The following is a 20365-nucleotide window of genomic DNA, read 5'->3' on the forward strand; positions in this document are numbered from 1 at the left end:
GGAATGATGATGTGAATGAACGAACTTGATGTTTAATTGTCCAACGTTCATTTAAGAAAAAGAGAGATGCAATCGTCGTTGGTACTAAGAGCTCGTATTTGTGGGACTGTGACTTGTGATGTGTATGTTTAGTTGTGGCAGCGGACTTTTCCCCTCACCTGCACAATCATCAAATCGTTTTTCATTCATTCGACATCTCCCAATTTCACTCCGATTTACCGATTTTTGTTAATCACAATGCTCTCAAATATTATTCACAATATTATTCGATTTCACACACCTTTTCTTACGGAGAAATCGATACACATCGGATTAATTTCCCTTCGCTTCCATATATGATAGAATTTTTCCAATAATGCCCGACTGAACTTTTTAGATATTCGCGTTGCATATTTATTAGCGTATATTGGGTTTCGAATTAATTCTCTGTGGAAAATTTTCGTGATTTTGTAAACGGATCCGATTTTGTTTTTAATCACGAGACAAACATTTATATATTTATTAATAAGAACCGGCATGAAATCGGATCCGATAAATAAACATTATTGCTATACAACATACCATCTGTTTCCATCAGTCACAAATGCCATAAATTAAATTCGATTATTACAGCGCGATATAAGATAACTCGATTGTCAATCGCTGGTTTTACATTCCAATCAAGGTGGTTTGATTTTCATGCTCGATACATCAAATTATTAATGTTCTCATCATGATACATTCTTATGAAGAATTGAATGAACACCGGCGTGTTTACGAATCACTAACATGCATGCATGCCGATATTGTTTCTTCTTTTTTTTTTAAAGTTTATTGCGCGCATTACGTAATTGATATAAACGTATAATATAAACATTGTTGTGAGATTATGCAAGAGTGAAAGATTGTAAAACTTTGAAAAATATCTCTTTAGTATACAGAAATATCACATTTATAAATTTAAAGATTCATTGGTTTTCCGTTTACAAAGGATAGTACTTAAATTCTAAAATAAGACCATCAGCACAAATTTTGGCGAGATCACATCCTATTTCCGGGGTGCAACTCCATTCTCTCTACTTTTTTCGCAGTAAACATATCGGTCTTAATTTGCTGTGTTTACACGTGATAACAGTCGGATCGCTGGTTGGAACTCTAGTCCTTCTTGATAGATTGAGACATTTATGTGGATGTTGTATCCAGGGACAGATGTATCCAAAGACAAATGTATAGTCTCCAAACAGAGTACGCGCTGTTTTATAGTAGAATGACCCCATTTCTCTTACCTAAAATACATTGTCTAGTTTTCCACCATCGAGGAATGGAACATGTTTGTCTAGTATCACATTATTTGTCATGTAACAACGTAGTATCAAAGTAAATGTTATGTGAGTTTTATGACATTCTTGGTAGTGATAGATTTACATATACACGTATTTTCTAGCAAGATATAATGTTCGCAATTTGTTTTCATAGGTGATGGCAATGACTAATGATTAGATGGTATTTTTTGCAATACATATTGCGCAACTTTGTGCACTCGTTGCGAGGTTTTGAGTAAATGCGTTTAAAATCTAGAAAAACTTAATATATCCTGAAAAAGACAAAGTAAGAAAGAAAAAGAGGGAGAGGGGGGAGAGAGAGTGTATGTGTGTGTGTGAGAAAGAGAGAGAAAAGAGAGAGAAAGGAAGAGAGAAAGGTACAATAATCATTTTAGGACAAAGTTCGTAAGCCAATCCAAGTCCTAATCACGACCTCAGCTTCTTTCCAAATAGCAGCATGTGCACAGCATGGCTCGAAGAAAGCTTTCAGCGTATTCCTTAACAGCATCTCAGCTTATGTTGATTTATATAACAAATACAGACATACATGCACATAGAGAAATCTAATATATCTTTATAGAAGATTGCACTCTACATACTTAAAATTGTATAGAAATCGCACTAGACGATTTCCATGCAATGAGAAAAATTTTGCACCGATCGATCTATGATTTGCAACACTAGCATTCTCTTTGGTACAATGTTTAATACGGGAACTACAAATTATTCTAAATGATTTTCTCCTGTGTATAAAAAATACGAAGCCTGTTAAATACATGCAGCAGACTATTTATACAAGTGATGGAATAATTTACTAAACACAGAATCCTCGCCCTTATAGCACGAGTCGATTGTAAGATATCGCTGTATGTTTGCCGTAATGCCCGGTCGTGTTTCCTTTTGTTTATTAAAGACGTTGAAGAATCTGTTATTGTTGTAGCTTTACAAAAATACCTCTTATATTAATTTAGAAAATGGGTGTTAACAACTTTGCAACGTGATCGATCGGACGATCTGGAATGTAGCAGGTAAAATTAAACATAATTCGTTGTTTCAGGAACATTGACCGTAAACGTGAGCGTATTGCTGTTGAGCTTAGCTTCTCCTGACGAGTCCAGTCTGGTAATATAATTATGTATTTTCCCTTTATATCTTAATAGAAAAAATAATACAACGCTTAACCACTATGATATTAAAGAGATAAGAATTAAAGAATAGTCGTAAATCAGAAATACGGAATTCAACTTTTTTGGTAAATTTAATTATATATATGTATTTGTGAAAATGTATTTTATACTTACATGAGAAATCTGTAATTAGGAAGAAAAAGTCTGCGAGCTAACTGCGACAATTCCATGATTTCTCTCTTCATGCATCATAATAAAATCATACATTAAAATGTAATCAAGATTATGTGAGCTACGATCGTTTTTCTGCTTTCACAGAAATACGAGGTGGAATTCTTACTGCAGCAACAGTGGTACGATCCACGACTGCGTTATAGCAACAAATCCAAATATGAGTTTTTAAATGCGATTCACCATTACAACGATATCTGGTTGCCGGATACGTATTTCATAATGCATGGAGATTTCAAAGATCCCATCATCCCTGTTCACTTCGCCCTGCGGATATACCGCAACGGCACCGTCAACTATCTTATGCGGTACATAAAACATCGATATAATCTGACCTTTTATGCACAAGCTAAATGTTCTTAAAATATGAAATGTTCGAAAAGATTATCATTCTACTTTTTTACAAAGTTAGATTAGTAAGATTATGGCGAAAGTTTTAAGGAACATCTTTATGGACTTTCTTGAATAACTTGAATCAATATTGGACACATTTTTAATTTCCTTTTCTTCATTAGCTGAAAACTCTCTTTGCAAATAAATCGTTATCATTTTACAGGCGTCATCTTATCCTATCCTGCCAGGGTAGACTTAATATCTTCCCTTTTGACGACCCATTGTGTTCATTCGCAATCGAGAGCAGTGAGTAATTAAAATAGCTCTCGGATATCTGAATATCTGAATGATACAAAAGAATAATTACGTTGTCTTAAACACGCATTTTTTTGTTCAAGTTAATATCATCTCCATTTTTATTTTTCAGTATCGTATGAGCAGACAGCGATTACGTATGTGTGGAAAAATGATGAGGGTACGTTACGAACAAGCCCAAGCCTGACGGCACTGAATGCGTATCTCATTAAAAATCAGACAATCACGTGTCCGATCAAAGTGAGCTGGCGAGGTGAGCAAGACAATCGGTTGTATATATTTTTTAAGTCCATTTAGAGAAAAAGAATGAGATGTACGCATCTCAAACAATTCCTTTCAGGAATTACAAAAAAAATATTAAACGCACTCTGCAACATTTTTTTATGTTTTTATGTTATCTATATATTATTAAAATTTTATTTTTGTTATATTATTTTCTACTTCTTTAATTTGTCACTTACTTCACAATTTTTATATGAAAATATTTATAAAAATTTTTATATAAAAATGTTCGTAATATAATCAAAATATATGTATATAATATATAATATTGGTCATGTATTCCTCGCGCGTTAAAATATTACCAAATACAAATAAACTTCTTTTCTGCATCATTCCATTGCAAGAACAATAAATGCAACGTTGCACTTGGTAACCAGATCGATGCATCTTGTTAGCCGCTGTACCTTTTGAATATTTATTCCATCCGGAATAAAACTCAGCGTCGTCTCTATTACTGATGCTTTTTCCTCGAATCGATAAAACTGATGGTCGTAACCGAAAAACTAAATTTTTAGAAAGGTCCATTTATCTTCTCTCCAGGTCTATAAATTACAGAAATAGTTAACTCTTATTGTGTAAGTTATCGTGCAATCATTCAAATATAATAATTTTAATCAATCTTTTGACAGAAAACTGAATTAAAGTTAAATTTTAATTTTACTTTTATTGTCGATTTTTGTTATCTAATTTAGTTACACTTTTTTTAAATGATTAAATTATGATATTTGGCAATATTTATCTTTAATAAAAAATTAAAAAAAAGGTAAGTTTGCATGTATGAAAGTTATATAATAGCATAATCCATGTTGTCTTTTCATATCAGTTTAAGGAATGTGACACGCTTAATTTTTTAATATTTTGAGCGAGATTAAAGCGCAGCTGGTGTAAATATCGCGCTTATATTTCTTTACTTTTTCTTAATTAAAAAAGTATTTTTTGGAGATACAGTTTTGTTCCAATATAAAATCTTTCTTTCTTATCCTAAAGTAATCGTACATTCTCTTATTCCAAATTGGAGTAATTACATATTAAGTATATATATATACATATTTATATAAAATTTACACAGCATGTATGCAAATTATATGTGGTGTTAAATGTTAAATTAATATTCTTTATTGCTTTTATTTTGGAAAGATACACCATGAATTAATTTTTAGATAATACATCTATATTTAATACCTTTCTTAGAAATGTTATATCTTTTTATATATGTACATTTCTTTATAAAATTTGTTTCTCTCTCTTTTTCTTTTTGCTGAGAATACGAATTGAAAAATTGAAAATTAACATATTACGCACAAAATGATGTACCAGCACATATATATTGTACAGTATACACATATATTACACATGTATACTATACATGTTATGTATATAAAATTCTATACATATTATAATTATGTATAGAAATCATTTGTGCATGCGACATAGCGGTAATCAAATAACTGCATCTCTTACCCCATTTATTAGTAATGTCATAGTATTCCTATTTTGACAATGTACACACATGTGTACGATAGTAGATTTTCTAGATTATCCTAGAAAATGCATATTGGCAACCTTGGATCCTGTCTCGCTTTTCAACTAAAACGCCGTGGTTTGCTTTTGGGGTGAGGCTTTCTTTCTTACGACAACTCTTCATCGGGCGTCCTTGAAGAGCATCCCCTCTCCTTTACCTTCTCGCGCTTATAATCGATCCGTTTGCGGTATCGACAATTACCGTGAAGAAATCTGAAGAAATTGTGAAGCTCATCGTGTTTCGCATTTATTTACTGTGCCAAATAAAAATAGAATTACATTTTATTGTACTAGACAGAATTTTATTCGTTAACGATGGGTTCCGCTGACATAGAATATAGGATTTACATGTGTAGAGAAAATATTAACTTTGTAAGCTAATGATTTCAAATCGCTTCTTAGTCGTCCAAATGCGACGAAAGGTTTTCGACTTTGATGCGCGAAACTATGCAGCATGTTTGGTTATATATGTATATATTTTTTCCATATACAGATATCATTTTCAGAAACAAGATTAATGTAAAACTGTGACATACTATATGTTGCAGACTGAAAAGAATTATTTTGTTTAAAATTAAACAAATTGTTTAAATTTTTAATTCTAAAAAAAATGGATTCTGAAGATTAAGGCTAGTATGATTTCCCTGATCAAATATTGAGTCTCGATTAAAAATAAGAATATGTAAGAATTGTTGAAAATAGACATCTTTGGAATTTGTTATATTATATTTGTGTATTATTATACTATATTCGCTATTTAATACTAGATTTACACTCAACAATCTAAAAAATATTTAAACTTTCAATTTTTTCATAATTGTAACGTAATGGAGTATTTTAGAAGCCGCTATTATTTTAAAAAGTTATGGAAAATGAATATCATCTTTTTTAGAATAAAGAATCGACAAAAGAAGTAAATTTTTATTGAAATACATCACAGTTTGTTAACTTGCAATATTATCATATTTGTCATACATGGCACAGATTTTTAATTTGATTATAGCATATATACAACAAGCGTGTTTATAAACATAAAAATGAGAAATTGTTATTAAATACTTAAATATCAATCCAGTAACTAATATCTTATTTTTTAATTCGCCCTAAAAGAGTTAACCATGGCGGAAAGTAGGTTATGCTTGATTTATTTAGAATAAAACAATGATATTGTTTTTACAATTAACAAGAAAAGTTGAACATATACAGACACAGCTGAAATTACATTATGACAAAAATAATACGATTACAAATGGACCAAGTAATTAATGATCTGATACGATATGGATAGATTTTAATTTTAAAATTATCTGGTTTTTCAATTCTCTTCAAACTTTGATAAACTTTGTGTTACCTGAGACAATTACTAATTCTATTTTAATGTTAATTTGAACTACATCCTTCAACGTTGTTATTAAATTTATTATTCCTTATCATTCTGTATATTATCATTCGTCATAGAATAAAAAATTATCGCAAATTCATTAAGACGATGCAAAATAAAGCAAATAGCTTTTTAAAAAGTGACTTGTAAAATGTATAGATAATGAGAAAAAATATATATGCTTAGTTCGATGAATAGATCAAACTCTCCTTATGATCTTAAGAGTTTAGAGCTTACTTTCCCGGCTCTGTGAAAATTTGTTTCTCCTTTCGACACACAGAAACTGGATAAATACGGAAAGAAAAGACAGAGAACAGATAGGAAGGAAAAGATCGTGGGCTGTTCTGTTGCAGCTGACGGAAAGACCGTGGTTGACGAGGACGAGTTCGATGATTTTGGAGACTCTAAGTGCTCGCTGTGCCAGCGCAGATTTGAGGAGCAAGGTAAAAATCTATCTCTCTCATCGGTATGAGTGTAACGCGTAAAGCGATTCGAAGGTGAATAAATGAGGGAGAGAGAGACAGGAGACCAAGTTTACCAAAATTCAAAATGCCAAAAGATATCCCAAGTAGATAATCGATGTTTGCTTCGTATATAGTATATGATTTGCGCAATATTGCGATAAAATTGCCACTTAATTGGAGACCGTAAGAATGAGCGTTGCCAAATTTCGTAGCTAGAGCGTTGCAAATGCTGAAGCAATAATTTATCTTCCCCAATGCGTATATTGAGCGTAGCGTGTATTGATTTAATTACGTTATTTAAATACAAATATTGCAGAGAGATTTTTCTACTCCAAAATACATTTTTATTTTACAATTTTGTTTACCTTGTATTTATATTATTTATATAGTGACGCTTATTTATTGTAATAAGCTTATATTGTAGCATTATAGAATTATTGTTACACTGCTCGTAAATATTTGTTTATTCATGTTGTTTCAAATTTTTTAAAAAACATAATATCATATTTGAAAGATATTTTAACAGTCTTTTGATTTTCAAACAAAGCCAACAGATATATAACTAATCTAATGATATAACTATATTTAAAAATTTTTTAAATAAAATTACCTATTGTAGAATAAAAGATTGTAAAAATTATATAAAAATTATAAGATTATAAAAATTCTACTGGTGAACATATATTTATGAGTAGTTGTTTATGGAGTGCAATTGAACATAATGAGGAAAGTTGACATAGTGTTTAAATAAATTATACCGAACAATTTTACATTGTTATTTTTTTTATGATTTAGTATACATATAAGCTTCGCTTTTTATCATATTTTTATTTGCACAGTGTCTTTTACACTTAATTTTTTTATTTATCTGCCATCAAATATCTAATAAAATAAAAGGACTTTACTTGAAATCAGTCCCCAAGAGAAATCCTAACGAGACGGGAGCTTCAAAGTAATAAAGTATAAAGAATAATGATTGAATGTCACCGGCATGAATCGTTCGTATCATATAATTATTGAATAAATGTTCCTTGTGTTTAACGTTCAAGAAGTTCAACGTGAGAAGTTATATTGAATGTAGAGTTACTTGCGTAGATGTGTCCTTCATGCCTGCGAACCTTCTAATAAATCCTCTTTTAATGCCCACATGTTAGCACTTTGTACAAATACCTCAACTGCTTTCGCGAATGGGACGTTTAATGGCCAATGATTGTATGTGATGTTTTTTTATCTTTTTTTTCCGAGGAGGCTATATCTTTGAATAAACTATGTCACTCCTAACACAAAAACTAAGCATTATTTCACATTTTTAATTATTCCAATGTGTATTTTTGTTACAAAAAAAACGTAAATATGCATTTTTATAAATGTTTCAAGTGTGAAATACTCACAAGCATTATTAATTATAAACTAATTCTTAATGAATAGTGAATGAGAAATAAGAATATTTAAGTGTTACAATCCGCAATAATTATTTGAATATCCGTTAATGGTCTCTATTCGAATCAATTTCAAAGTACTATCAAAGTACTTTCTTCTTGCTCCCCGAAAATACGAATCTCCATTTGATTCTTGCTCGAGCATGGAAAATGAGGTTGACTCAGGTAATTATGCTTGACTTAGGTAATTACAGCTGCTTGAAGGTGGATCTGATCTTCACGCGAGATCGTTCCTTCTATTTCACTACGGTTTTCATCCCGGGCATTATTCTAGTAACCAGCTCTTTCATCACATTTTGGCTCGAATGGAATGCCGTGCCGGCGCGAGTGATGATTGGTGAGTCTACATAGTAAAATCATGTCTACATAGTAAAATCATGTCTACATAGTAATTTCATGACTCTTTAAACACGTTTACACAGACACGCATAGGGAGCTTTCCAGCAAGCGACACAAATCGACACAAGTGTCGTTTTGTCTTTATATTCATTGCCAAAAAAGAAAAATAGAATGACTTTTGTCGCTTGCTGAAAAGCTCCCAAACACATGTGCGCGCGTGAAAATCGGTCATTCTTTGCATGACACCTCACACGCTCGAAACAAACATAAAAAATAAAGCGATAAATCGTTGCACGTGGTGTCTATTTTTAAAATAAAGATCCCTTTTTCACGTGACACCAACTACTAGCCTTGACATTTTTTCAAATTAGCGCGCAAACAAATAGGTTCGGTAAATATTTTGAACAGATCTCGTATGTCAAGTTTACGCACTTTATCAAGCCTCGAGAGTAACTATGTCTTCAAAATGTTATTTCAACGAAAATTTTATTATTTAAACAATGTTAAATAATTTCTATGAAAATTTCTTAACTTAAAAATTTCTTATACGTTTATTTTTGTATTTAATCACATCTCATCTACACATCTGTTTTAGAAGGTCAATAAGAAACTTATTTCACAAATTTTTTTAATTTATAAAATGTTCTGATTTTCTATAGTATATATTTCGTGTCTACTCATACGATCAGATTGAGATTCAAATGTTTTGCATTTGAATCACAATGGGCACGCACAGCTTCTGACATGGAAGAGTAAAATCGCTGTTTTCAATTATACTTCAGGTGTAACAACGATGCTCAATTTTTTCACCACGTCGAATGGCTTCCGGGGAACGCTGCCCGTCGTTTCGAACTTGACTGCCATGAACGTGTGGGACGGCGTGTGCATGTGCTTCATCTACGCGAGTCTTCTCGAGTTCGTCTGCGTGAATTACGTCGGCCGCAAACGGCCAATGCACAACGTTGTCTATCGTCCGGGCGAGAATCCCGTCACCCAGGTACTTTGCTGATTGATGTATTCTCGATAATTTTATCCGACGCATGACGCGCGTAAGCCGCACTTTCATCGCGGATATTCGGCGATGCGAATTCGAATGGGGCCGTACTGCCTTTTTCGCGTAATTAATACAAATTAACTGTGACATAAATTGATATAAATTGTTTTTTTAGACATGTGACATTTGGGATCGGTTTAAAAGCCAATTACCAAGTCGTTTAATAAAATAATCTGTGAAAATGTGATTTTCTCGTGTAAACTTTTCAGACTAATTATATTTATCCAATTACACGCGCATACGCACGTGATTACAGTTAATTATACAACTAGATATATCGTGGCATTATATTTTATTTTAAACCGGTCCAAATAACGAGCCATTATTTCTTGCAAGGTAAACAAATTGAATTGTATTTTGCAAAGGAATCATTAATCGTTCTATTTGCTGATATCGACAATTAAGCTTGAATATTAATCGTCATTGTTTTTCAGAAATAAATATAAATTCCTTGCGTTTACGCTCATAAATTGACTTAAAAAGACACCTGACATTAATTAATGTCCACAAGTTGTGATCTTGCGACACGTAAATAGGTGAGGCGACGATATTACTGATGTTAGATAAGAATAATCAATATGATTTTATTAAGGAGACAATCTTCTCTTCACCAGAGAAGTAAATTGAAACTCTATAGAGTCCACAAGAACTTATTATATTGAATTTAACTTATGAAACCACACAGTCGCGCGCGATCATCTCTCTAATTTCATCGAAGGTATAATTCGCAAGAAGATATTGCGGCGAGATAAAATAATTTTATATCTCGAGAATGGAATGGGATAAATGCCAGGTAAACATACATATTAAAAATCGGGATCCTATTCATCATACGGCTGGTCTTTCGTATTGTCTCGCGCATCGCAAGTTGCAATCGAAGATCGCGATAATGGGAACACGATGAAACGCCTTGAATTTCCCAAATTCGTTATTTTTAAGATTATATTAGTAATTACAATCAAATTATCTGTACGAAAAATAGTCGTTTATGCTATGATGCATTCTGAGATCTGTGCATTCTTTTCAGAAACAAATTTTCTGTGATGTTCGATACTCGTTTGACACACCGTTTGTTCTTTTATCGCGTTTATATTTTTTGCACAAAAGAATTTTGTGGCGTGACCTTGCACAAACACAAAATATAATTTCTTCTCTCTGCATCTTTCTCGAGATTTCTAAATCTATATAGGTTTTTATTCGTATTTTTTTTCCAGAGAGTGTGAGTGTATTTTTTTACCAAATTTCGACCAATACTCCTCGTAAGCTACGAAAGAATCGCGCGGATTATGCCGCATCTTTATCGTTAATAATAATCAATCGGTCCTCGAGACACATTCGATATAATTAACATGTATCATATCAACAACACGTGTTCAATCACATAATTGTTATACGCCAATACTTTGTATTTAATGCACGAAGGCATCTATAGCTGTTTGACAGAATTATCTTGAAAAAGGGGAAAGAAGACTTACCTATATATCTTAAGCAGATAGCTCGGCATGCTGCAAGTTTGAGCACCACTGGCATAAATAGCGCGCTATTCCTTCGAAAGTGCTCATTATTTTCGAAAGGGGCTGCAATATGCATGTCTCCATCATTAAACTCGTCTATTTTCTTCTATCGATTATGACCTCGATTTCCTCTCTCTCAGCTTTCTCTTTCCTTTCTTCTCTCTATCTTCCCCTCTCTTTCTCCTTTTTCCTCCCTTCTTTTTCACACCCTCTTTTCCTCAGTTTCTTCTTCCTCTCTTTCTCGCTTCTCTTCTACCCCTCTCTCACACTCTCTTTTTCTCTTCATATTTGTCTATTTCTGTTATAAACACGATTAGTAAGAATTTGGTTGGTGGAAATGTTGGTGAGTAAGTCTCTTTGTTTGGTGTCTGTGATGTTACAGCGGCTTCCAGCGGTGCTCAGCAGGATAGGAATTATATTGGCCAGCCCCTTGGTAAGACCCCCCATTGCATTAGGGCGCGGTCATGACTTCGCGCGTTCTTGGCTTTCGCGAAAAATCCCAATTGCAAAATCTCCTCTCTCGATTTATCGAAATATTGCGGGGGAAAGAGAAATCCGACAAAAAGATAATATATGATTATCTAAAAGGAAATGTATACTATGGCACATGTATAATGATTTCACATATGTGACAACATCAGCAATGATTTATTACAGAGAAAAAGAAACGAAATAACAGAACAATGGACGTGCAAGGTCTTAACCGCGTCCTAGAAATCTACAGATGCAGGATATAGACTGCGGTCCACTGAGTGCTACGAATCATTCGAAGCGTTTGATTGATTAATCAGGATAAAGAAATCTACGGTTCGCAGCATTTGTAGCACCAAACGAATCGCAGCTATAGCATACACACATCATGTACAAATCACAGATACACACATGTACAAATATAGACGTTTGATTTTATTATCATCTCATAGGCCACATATCCTTTATATCTCCAGCATTATATTGTATAGGAATGTACGGGTATTTGCGAAGCACAACTGAAGTTCGATTATACTTAATTGTACTAATTAATTAGATTAATTGATTATCGATTTGATTAGACTAATTGATAAGACTGAATAGAATCAAAGGTAAATAATAATCGATAAGTTCATATTTGAGTACTCGATTATTTTTCTATTATCTGAATCTTTTCCAATTTTTGATACTAAGGTTTACTCAAGTTTTATCCTGCTAAAGAAGAATCGACTATTAAAATTTCATCGAATATTTTTACAGAATTATTTTTATAGATTTTTTAGATTTTTTTAGATTACGTTATAAGCACATTATTAAATTATTTGTAAAGTCAATTCCAAAACCAGTCGTATGTCGCTGTCAAATATGTCAAAGCGTGAAGCTTAAGTTGTATAGAGTTCTATACAACTGAATTTTTTAATAATAATAGAAAATTTGAATAAGCATATGTGTAATTTTCTCGTTATTTCTGAATTATATGTGATTACTGGAGTTACATCATAAATTTACATGTCAATTACACTAAAATTGCATAAACTTTTCTTAAAATTATTCTAATTATTATTTTTCTTAAAGATTAAATAAAAGTATATGTATGGACGATTTAAAAAACTATATTTTAATTTCCACTAAGAAAAAGATGCAAATCTACCTTGAACAATTAATAACAAAACAATTAGATATCAAAGAAGTTGTATAAATTAATTTTTAATTATTATATTATTTACTTTAAATTATTACTTATATTTGGTAATATCGATAATAAAAAATAACCGAGTTACACAAACATATTGATTACCCAATTCTAGTTGAATTTCATGATTCATCTCCATAAAATTCGACCTGACATCATAAGCAACATACAGAATCAAAAAGTAGAAATTTTGCAAAGAAAATTAATTTTTATAAAACTGACGAAACTGGAAAAGATTGTGTATGAAAATATTTGTTTTAATATTTATGGTATTAAAGACAGTATCCATTTTCGTGCATATGAAAAAAAATTTCCGATGCTTCCACAATTATTATTTGTCATTGTGGCAATTATTACTCATGAAACATAAAACACTATAACACAATTACCTAGTCGTGTAGGATTGATATTTTCGTATCTGTATTATCGAAAATATTGATAACACTAATATTTGCATTTATATGCCGAGTTAATCTTTAAAGGGCTGCAGGATGCTTTTTTGAAGTCATAAAGATCTGCTTTGAGGAGTGCATATATTTAATTTATAACTTGTCGCAAAATATTATACTTTTTTAAAAATAATTTTATATTGATAAGATTTCTTGAATCATGTACAAACCAATTTTATAGACTTTGATGTTATTTATTACGCATTCAAAGCGAATCCAATATAGCTGCGAAGTAGATAATTTTGCATGTATTCAAATGTATAATTATTGATTGATTTTTGTTGATTGATTTGTATCAACTTTGATATTTATAAACTTTAAGATAATTACTAATCACACACAAGCGCGTACACACACACACAAACACAAACACGTAGTGTGTCTCATTTGCTGGTAGTTAATAAGATACCTATTAAATTTGCGATTTTAAAATTTATAACTTCGAGTTCAAATTCATATGGTCAGTAACAAAATCTATCAAAAATCTATAGATATAAAGTTTTATACATACATGCATGTAATATATATACATACAGTGTGGCTACAAAAATTTTTTTTACTAAAAATAAGAAAGCCTCGAAAAAATACATTTGAGCTTTAGCTAATGCTACGTCATTCCATTTAAGAAGTATTCTTTAAATTACCTCGAGCCAAACTCTCGACCAATAAATATACCTATATAATAATATAATGTTTAATTTTTTAGAATATTTCCTCTTTTTATCATATTTCCTCTTCTTATTTGGAACAGTTCTCTGAACTTCAAAAACTTTTTCTCAAACATTTTTAATAAAATTATGATTTGTTTAACGACATTTATTATTCATCTAAGCATTCTCGTTATTGGATATCTATACCGCATTGCACAATTATTTTATACTTTTTATTGGATAATTAATATTAACGGCCTTTTAAATTCTCTGAAAAATAATTCTCCGATCCGCGAGTTAGCATGATTTGGTATCCAAATGAATTGAATACGATTACTATCCTCATCAACAAACAGTACGAGTGCTATTTATATGCAATCAACGAAACTCATTAGTATAAAACAAGACCAACTAAATTTGTCTCATTTCATTAAACTGTTCATATTCGGCAACGAATTGCAACAAACAACTTTTATTCACGCGTTATTTCACAGTTACAATAAAAATGATGATAAAAGTTTGTGTTTTAGATTAGAAAAAAGTGCTGCTGAAGTGTCTGAGTTGATGAAGAAAATTATAGTAATGAACATTTCCGGTCTAAAGGTTTTGAATGATCTAAGAGAAATAGAGAAAAGAGTAGAGAAACGTACCGTTAAAAATAACTCGTGTAATGACCGATTTTTTACTAGCCGCATACAGATTTTCCCCCAAAATAGAATTATGGATAGAAGAAAGATTTCAATACTTGGAAACTGTAAGAAGGTGTAATTGAGAAACTGAAGAAGATTTTAAAAGAAATGTTTAAGACGTCTTCTTTATGTTAGAACAATAGAAATGGTATAAAGCGTCAAGACAATTCTACGTTAAACATCAAATAAAAATGTATATCCCTTTTTATAATTAAAAACAATTAATAAAACAATTTTGTAGCCATACTGTGTGTACATAAAAATTAACTGAGTATTGGTCGCTACAAAATGTGCCATTTTGAATCTTTTGATCTTATTCTTAAGAATAATCAACATAGATTATGCAAATAGATTGTGCCAATTTCCATTGAAGGCGTGAAGATAGCATTAGTAAGAAACAATAGTGAGTCAGATGCTTTCCTTATGTCGATTTCTATCAATGCAGATTAACTTCAATCTCGGTTTAGCTTACTTTTCATCTTTTTCTAATTCTTAGAACTAGAGTAAGTTAAACCGAGATTAAATTTAATCTACATTGGTAGAAATGGACATTAGTTTTTTCTTATAGCTGAACTATTTACAATTTTCACTCTTTTTCCTTTCTCTCCAACGTCTAATTATACGCCTATTTCATTTTAAATGCAGAAAGTGCAACGTAGTGCACTTAGATATAAAGAAAGGCCTTTTGTCCAGTTTAGAAGATTCTTCTTGAAAAAAGGGGACAATTTTCAGCACTATCATGATCATAGCTTAGAAGTGACGAACTAAAATGGATCTCATATGATGAAGAATAAAGAAAGATAGAAGTAGTTATACTGAAATCCGCGTGTGTGGAATAACATACAAACAGATGACTTTTAAAATAGAAGAATATTGCTGATCTAATTCGCAAAACTGTAATTAGACTTTAAATTAATCAACCGGCCAAGCAAACAGCTTAAATCAATCAAGCAGCTGTCGTTACCAATATGAAGGAAAGCAGATAAGTAATGATAGGGAGAATAAACTAATGATGTTACACTCTGCCTCACGCCCTGGTCTTATGAATTTATCAAATTTCCGTCATCTCTCTAAAATACGAGGAATTAGAAATCTTTGATCTGATTACACAATTACCGGACAAAAAGAAAAGAGGAAAAGAATAATCGCTTTTCTTCTTTTTAAAAAGAGACGTGTTATTTTCTTTCTCGCTCCCTGTCATCTACTGCATTGTGTGACGCAAAAAGCATCTGACCACGCATATTTCTATCTTTTAATGTAGTCGTCAGTCAGCTATTGCATACGAGGGCGCAATCTATTTATATAAGTTAATAATCAACGATCTAAAAATCTGTGGTATTGACTTTTAAAGTTAAAAGAGCATTTCAGTTTTTACAATCAGAAATGTTATATCTCTGCAGCTCTCTAAAGCTTAAAAGGAAATATGAAATAGCCGAGATGTGTAGAGAAAGATACAAAACAAACTAAGAAATATATATCCAACATAGTTATGAGAAATGACAATAAACCTTCGCCTGTACAGATGTTTAAAAATTGCCAAATTTTTCTCAACAAGAGGAGACTTAAAAGACAAAACACTTCCACATAAATATTTCCCCTGGTACTTTTTTAGTATTTGACCAAGTTATTTTTTCCTCTTGTGTGCTCTTTGATCACGTATTTTTATTCTTTAATTTTTATCTCTATTTCTTTCTTTCGACGCAAGATAAATGCATGCTCTCTGCGTTAGCGATGCAAGTGCATGCATGTCATATATATATATAAATGCACAGAATGAAGAGAAATAATTACCTTTTTGTTTCGTAATGAACGTATGAAAAGCAAGTCAAATCGCATCCGACATCATAATCAAATTGAATCGAGTCGCCTCTGCTTTATAAAATTTCGCAAATTACTGTGCATTTATACAAAATAAGGAATACGATCTCGTTATACAAAGATTTTCTTTTCATCTTCGTTTATCTCTGCTCTCATCCCTTTTGTACTTAATCTGCGTTTTATATTCATGACGGAGAATCGTTAAAATGCATGTATAACGCATGAAATGCGTGAGAATGCATTGTGTATGTGCATGAGTGCATGTTGTAATTTTACTTGATGCTATTTTCTGATATTTCGATATTTTCTTAGCAAAGATAAAAGAACAGAATATCTTCATCTTCGTGTAACTTGCGCAATGACAAAAAAAATGCGCTTAATCATTTTTTAATCGCTTCGATAATTCAACTGTTTCCTACATTTTATAAAAGCATTATTTATTTTAATAACTGCGTTATTAACGCCATATTGAAATTTTGCGTCTTGATTACAGAATCATTTTTCTCGTGTTTTTGTTTAATTTTCAACCAGTAACTTTATTAACTTAAAAAAAAAGGCGATAAAATCTATTATTATTTTTATTAACTCATTTGCTAATATTTTAATACTTATTTTTTATATCACGACGCGTAAATCAATTGGTTTTTTTTTTAGCATTCATTAAGAAGTACCGATATATTTTTTCGGACGTTCTAATCGCTTCCGCTTGATCACCAGCGACCAGGATTTTTCGCGCGAAGTAATATTTTTGTGGTATATTACAGATCTCTATACATATACCTAGTAAAATATTGTTATGAGCCCATATATTTTCGTTTATATTTTTCTTATTTTTACTAACCAGTGTTATAGCATCACAAATGTATATGAGGTTTCTTCTAAATGGAAACATCATGGCCGCTGGCGTGTTAAAAATGTTATATCATTATTTACAGACATTTTCGAAATAGAAAAGCTTTGAAATAATAATATGCTACTGAAAGAGAGAAATCAAAAGTAATGATAATTATCGTCACGTTGATATATTATTATCCCAAATGCTTTCTGCGTTCGACATCTATTATAGCTCTCATCATGAGAGATGATAATTAATTTCGAATAGAGTGAAGTAGAACAATGACTTTTGTTATTTTCATCATGCAAGAGGATTTTTTCTTTTATTGACGCAAAAATCACAAACGCGTAAAAATAGGCAAGTTACTCATCCAATTGCTCGAAATTTGAAATCACGATAGCTATTGCGAGAATTGATAAGTATGTAATAAATTAAAAATTATCACGTCGTTTGACAAAAAACCACATACTTACCTATACAGAGAGAGGGAAGGGGGAAAAATCCTAGACTATGTGGGGCCCACTTCTCGAAGAGCAATTTAGCTTAAAAATAAAAAAATTTATATAAATTTGAACTTATTCGAACTTGCTCCAAGTTATAGTAAATTTAGTGTTCTGACAATTATTTGCTATCCTTTATGAGAAGTGATCAAAATATCATGCATCTCAAAGTAGATGTAAATACGTCTATAAACATTTCGTTATCGACTTTCTTACTCCCTCGATACTTCCAGATATTTCGGATTTGTTGGAATCAATGATATTAAAATACACCGTCAGAGAAATGAACAAAGTTTCCAGTAAATCCAGATGGAAGTGTTGAGAGAGTAAAAATGAGATGTTTGCATTAAAGTGCAAAATAGTCATTTTGAATATATTATGAAGATGAGACGATGCAAAGTTGTCAGAATAAAAACTCACTATAACTTGGAAATTGAGCCAAATGGAGCGTATATTTGTATATGAATTTTTTATTATTTCCAAGAGCAGAATCCATTCCTGAAATGGATCCCATACATTACTAGATTTTCTATACGCATACAGGGTAATCCATTAGAAACAGACTACCTTAATATGTTCGTTGTTTCTAATAATACAAATAAATATTTTGAAACAGAAGTTGTGCAGGAATCCAAAGTGAATTCACGTACATCTCCAGTCAATTAATATGTTAAAGGAAAAACATTGATAAAATACTCAAAAAACATTTAATTGAATACTTCACTAATCACAATACCTATTTTTTTCTATATAGAATAATTTCTTTCCAATCCATTTATTTGTATTATTAGATATGAAGGAGCAAGAGGAGAGTGAAAAAGGAAGACGTGAAGAAAAATAGATGAACGGAGAGAAAAAGAGAGGTTGAGAAATATTAAAACCACTGGTGTTTCTAATATGGATAATCCTCTATACTTATATACACAAACCAATACGCATACGCGCGCGCGCACGCACGCGCTCACATATACATACACACACATGTCATGCCTTAATTGTGGTATCAACAAATCGCTTTTACCATTGAACTAATCTTCATTGAAGCTTAACGCATAGCTTGTAATAAAATACCTTTCAAGACGCAATAAGGCGGTGCGGGGATCCGTTTGAAAATTTATAGTTTATCGCAAACGTTTTCAAGCGAGATCACGGAGAAAGATATGCTGAGAAGTAAGTCAGTGTTTATAACATTGTAAATTATTATTTTTAAATTTAGGAATATATATAAATATGTTTTGATCTAATTGAGCTTATATTTCTTTACATTAGCTATACAAATTTCAATAAACATAATAAACAACACTGTACTTCTTTCACATCATCTTTCTCCTCCCATAAAACTTCGAGAAAATCGCAAAGAGGCTCTCTAGTCGGCAGCATTCGATTTATTTTGTGAACGGGACTTATACGTTCAAAAAAGGTATCTTATCGAAATTATCATTTATTATATTTACAAATATACAATATATATATATATATATTGTATATCATATACAAATTCAAACGTACCAAATGTAAAAAAAAAGAACTAATTGAATCATGATTCTAATATCCCATATTACGCGACATTCGGTCGGAAAATCGTATTGGATCCAAGTTATTTTACGATTGAATGTATAATGATAAAAACAGAATTCGCGGGAAAGTGCATGCATTATTTTCTGCGATAAATTAACAAATTGATTAGAATAAACCTTTATTTATGTTCTACATCGGAATATGATAAGTAGATGTTTATAAGGCATCTAATTCATGTTATAGAAACACAAAAGAAGTGTTGATTGATAAACATGTGTTGGTTGAAGGACAAAAATATTATAAAAAGCAACGATTCACTCTTTGATCATTTTCGCAGCGGGTTACCAATCTCCGCGTATTTTCACTGTTTAATTCATGTCTTTCCCCAATTCACGCCATGTCATATGACGTCATTCATCCCAGGCAGTCCTTGACATGTCAGAGACTGCAATTGTATCTAGTTCATCCATCAGAAGTGGGACAAATGCGCTTCTTTTGTATTTAATCAGACGAGACAACTCGCTATTTCTATCAACTTTTCTCCATATCCTCAATTCACGATCAAGGATACTCGGCGCTGTTTTAAAACGGTTTTAAAACGATCGCCAGCGAGACGCCTCCGCTAAATTAGCGCGCAAATATCGTTTTTCATCCACTTATAATATGAAAATGATAATTTTATTATCATATATTTCTCTCCGGTGCGTTTTTTTCCGAAAATTTCACATGCCTTTACGTGCAAGCTTAATTGCCTTTTCTTAACAAAGCCTAGTACGCTTACGTTATTATTAGTTACGCTTATAAGAAGCCGCGCCACCGATTATCTATTCATCACCAAGTATCTTTCTAGAAGGTAGATTACTTTGTGCTGTGATAACGCAACGTTATGCCGCGTATCAAAAGTATCGTAATATTTCTGTTTCTATCAATCGTTTGGGCCGT

General features: G+C 31.6%; 1 protein-coding gene across 8 annotated transcripts in view; it reads left to right on the forward strand.

Annotated features, from left to right (window-relative positions):
• Phcl-1 (pH-sensitive chloride channel 1) overlaps positions 1-20365 on the forward strand; it is a 68722-nt gene that overhangs the window by 36142 nt on the left and 12215 nt on the right. For 2 of the 8 annotated variants that reach the window (XM_071771526.1, XM_071771527.1), the window contains exons 6-13: positions 2359-2423; positions 2747-2967; positions 3216-3298; positions 3420-3560; positions 6845-6934; positions 8579-8731; positions 9516-9730; positions 11684-11734. In XM_071771526.1, the coding sequence (XP_071627627.1) occupies positions 2359-2423; positions 2747-2967; positions 3216-3298; positions 3420-3560; positions 6845-6934; positions 8579-8731; positions 9516-9730; positions 11684-11734 (1019 nt within the window). The remainder of the gene's footprint in view (positions 1-2358; positions 2424-2746; positions 2968-3215; positions 3299-3419; positions 3561-6844; positions 6935-8578; positions 8732-9515; positions 9731-11683; positions 11735-20365) is intronic. The other 6 variants (XR_011730989.1, XM_071771529.1, XM_071771532.1 and 3 more) reach the window with 3 other exon arrangements.

The sequence above is a fragment of the Temnothorax longispinosus genome, chromosome 2, assembly GCF_030848805.1.
Source record: "Temnothorax longispinosus isolate EJ_2023e chromosome 2, Tlon_JGU_v1, whole genome shotgun sequence".
NCBI lineage: Eukaryota > Metazoa > Arthropoda > Insecta > Hymenoptera > Formicidae > Temnothorax > Temnothorax longispinosus.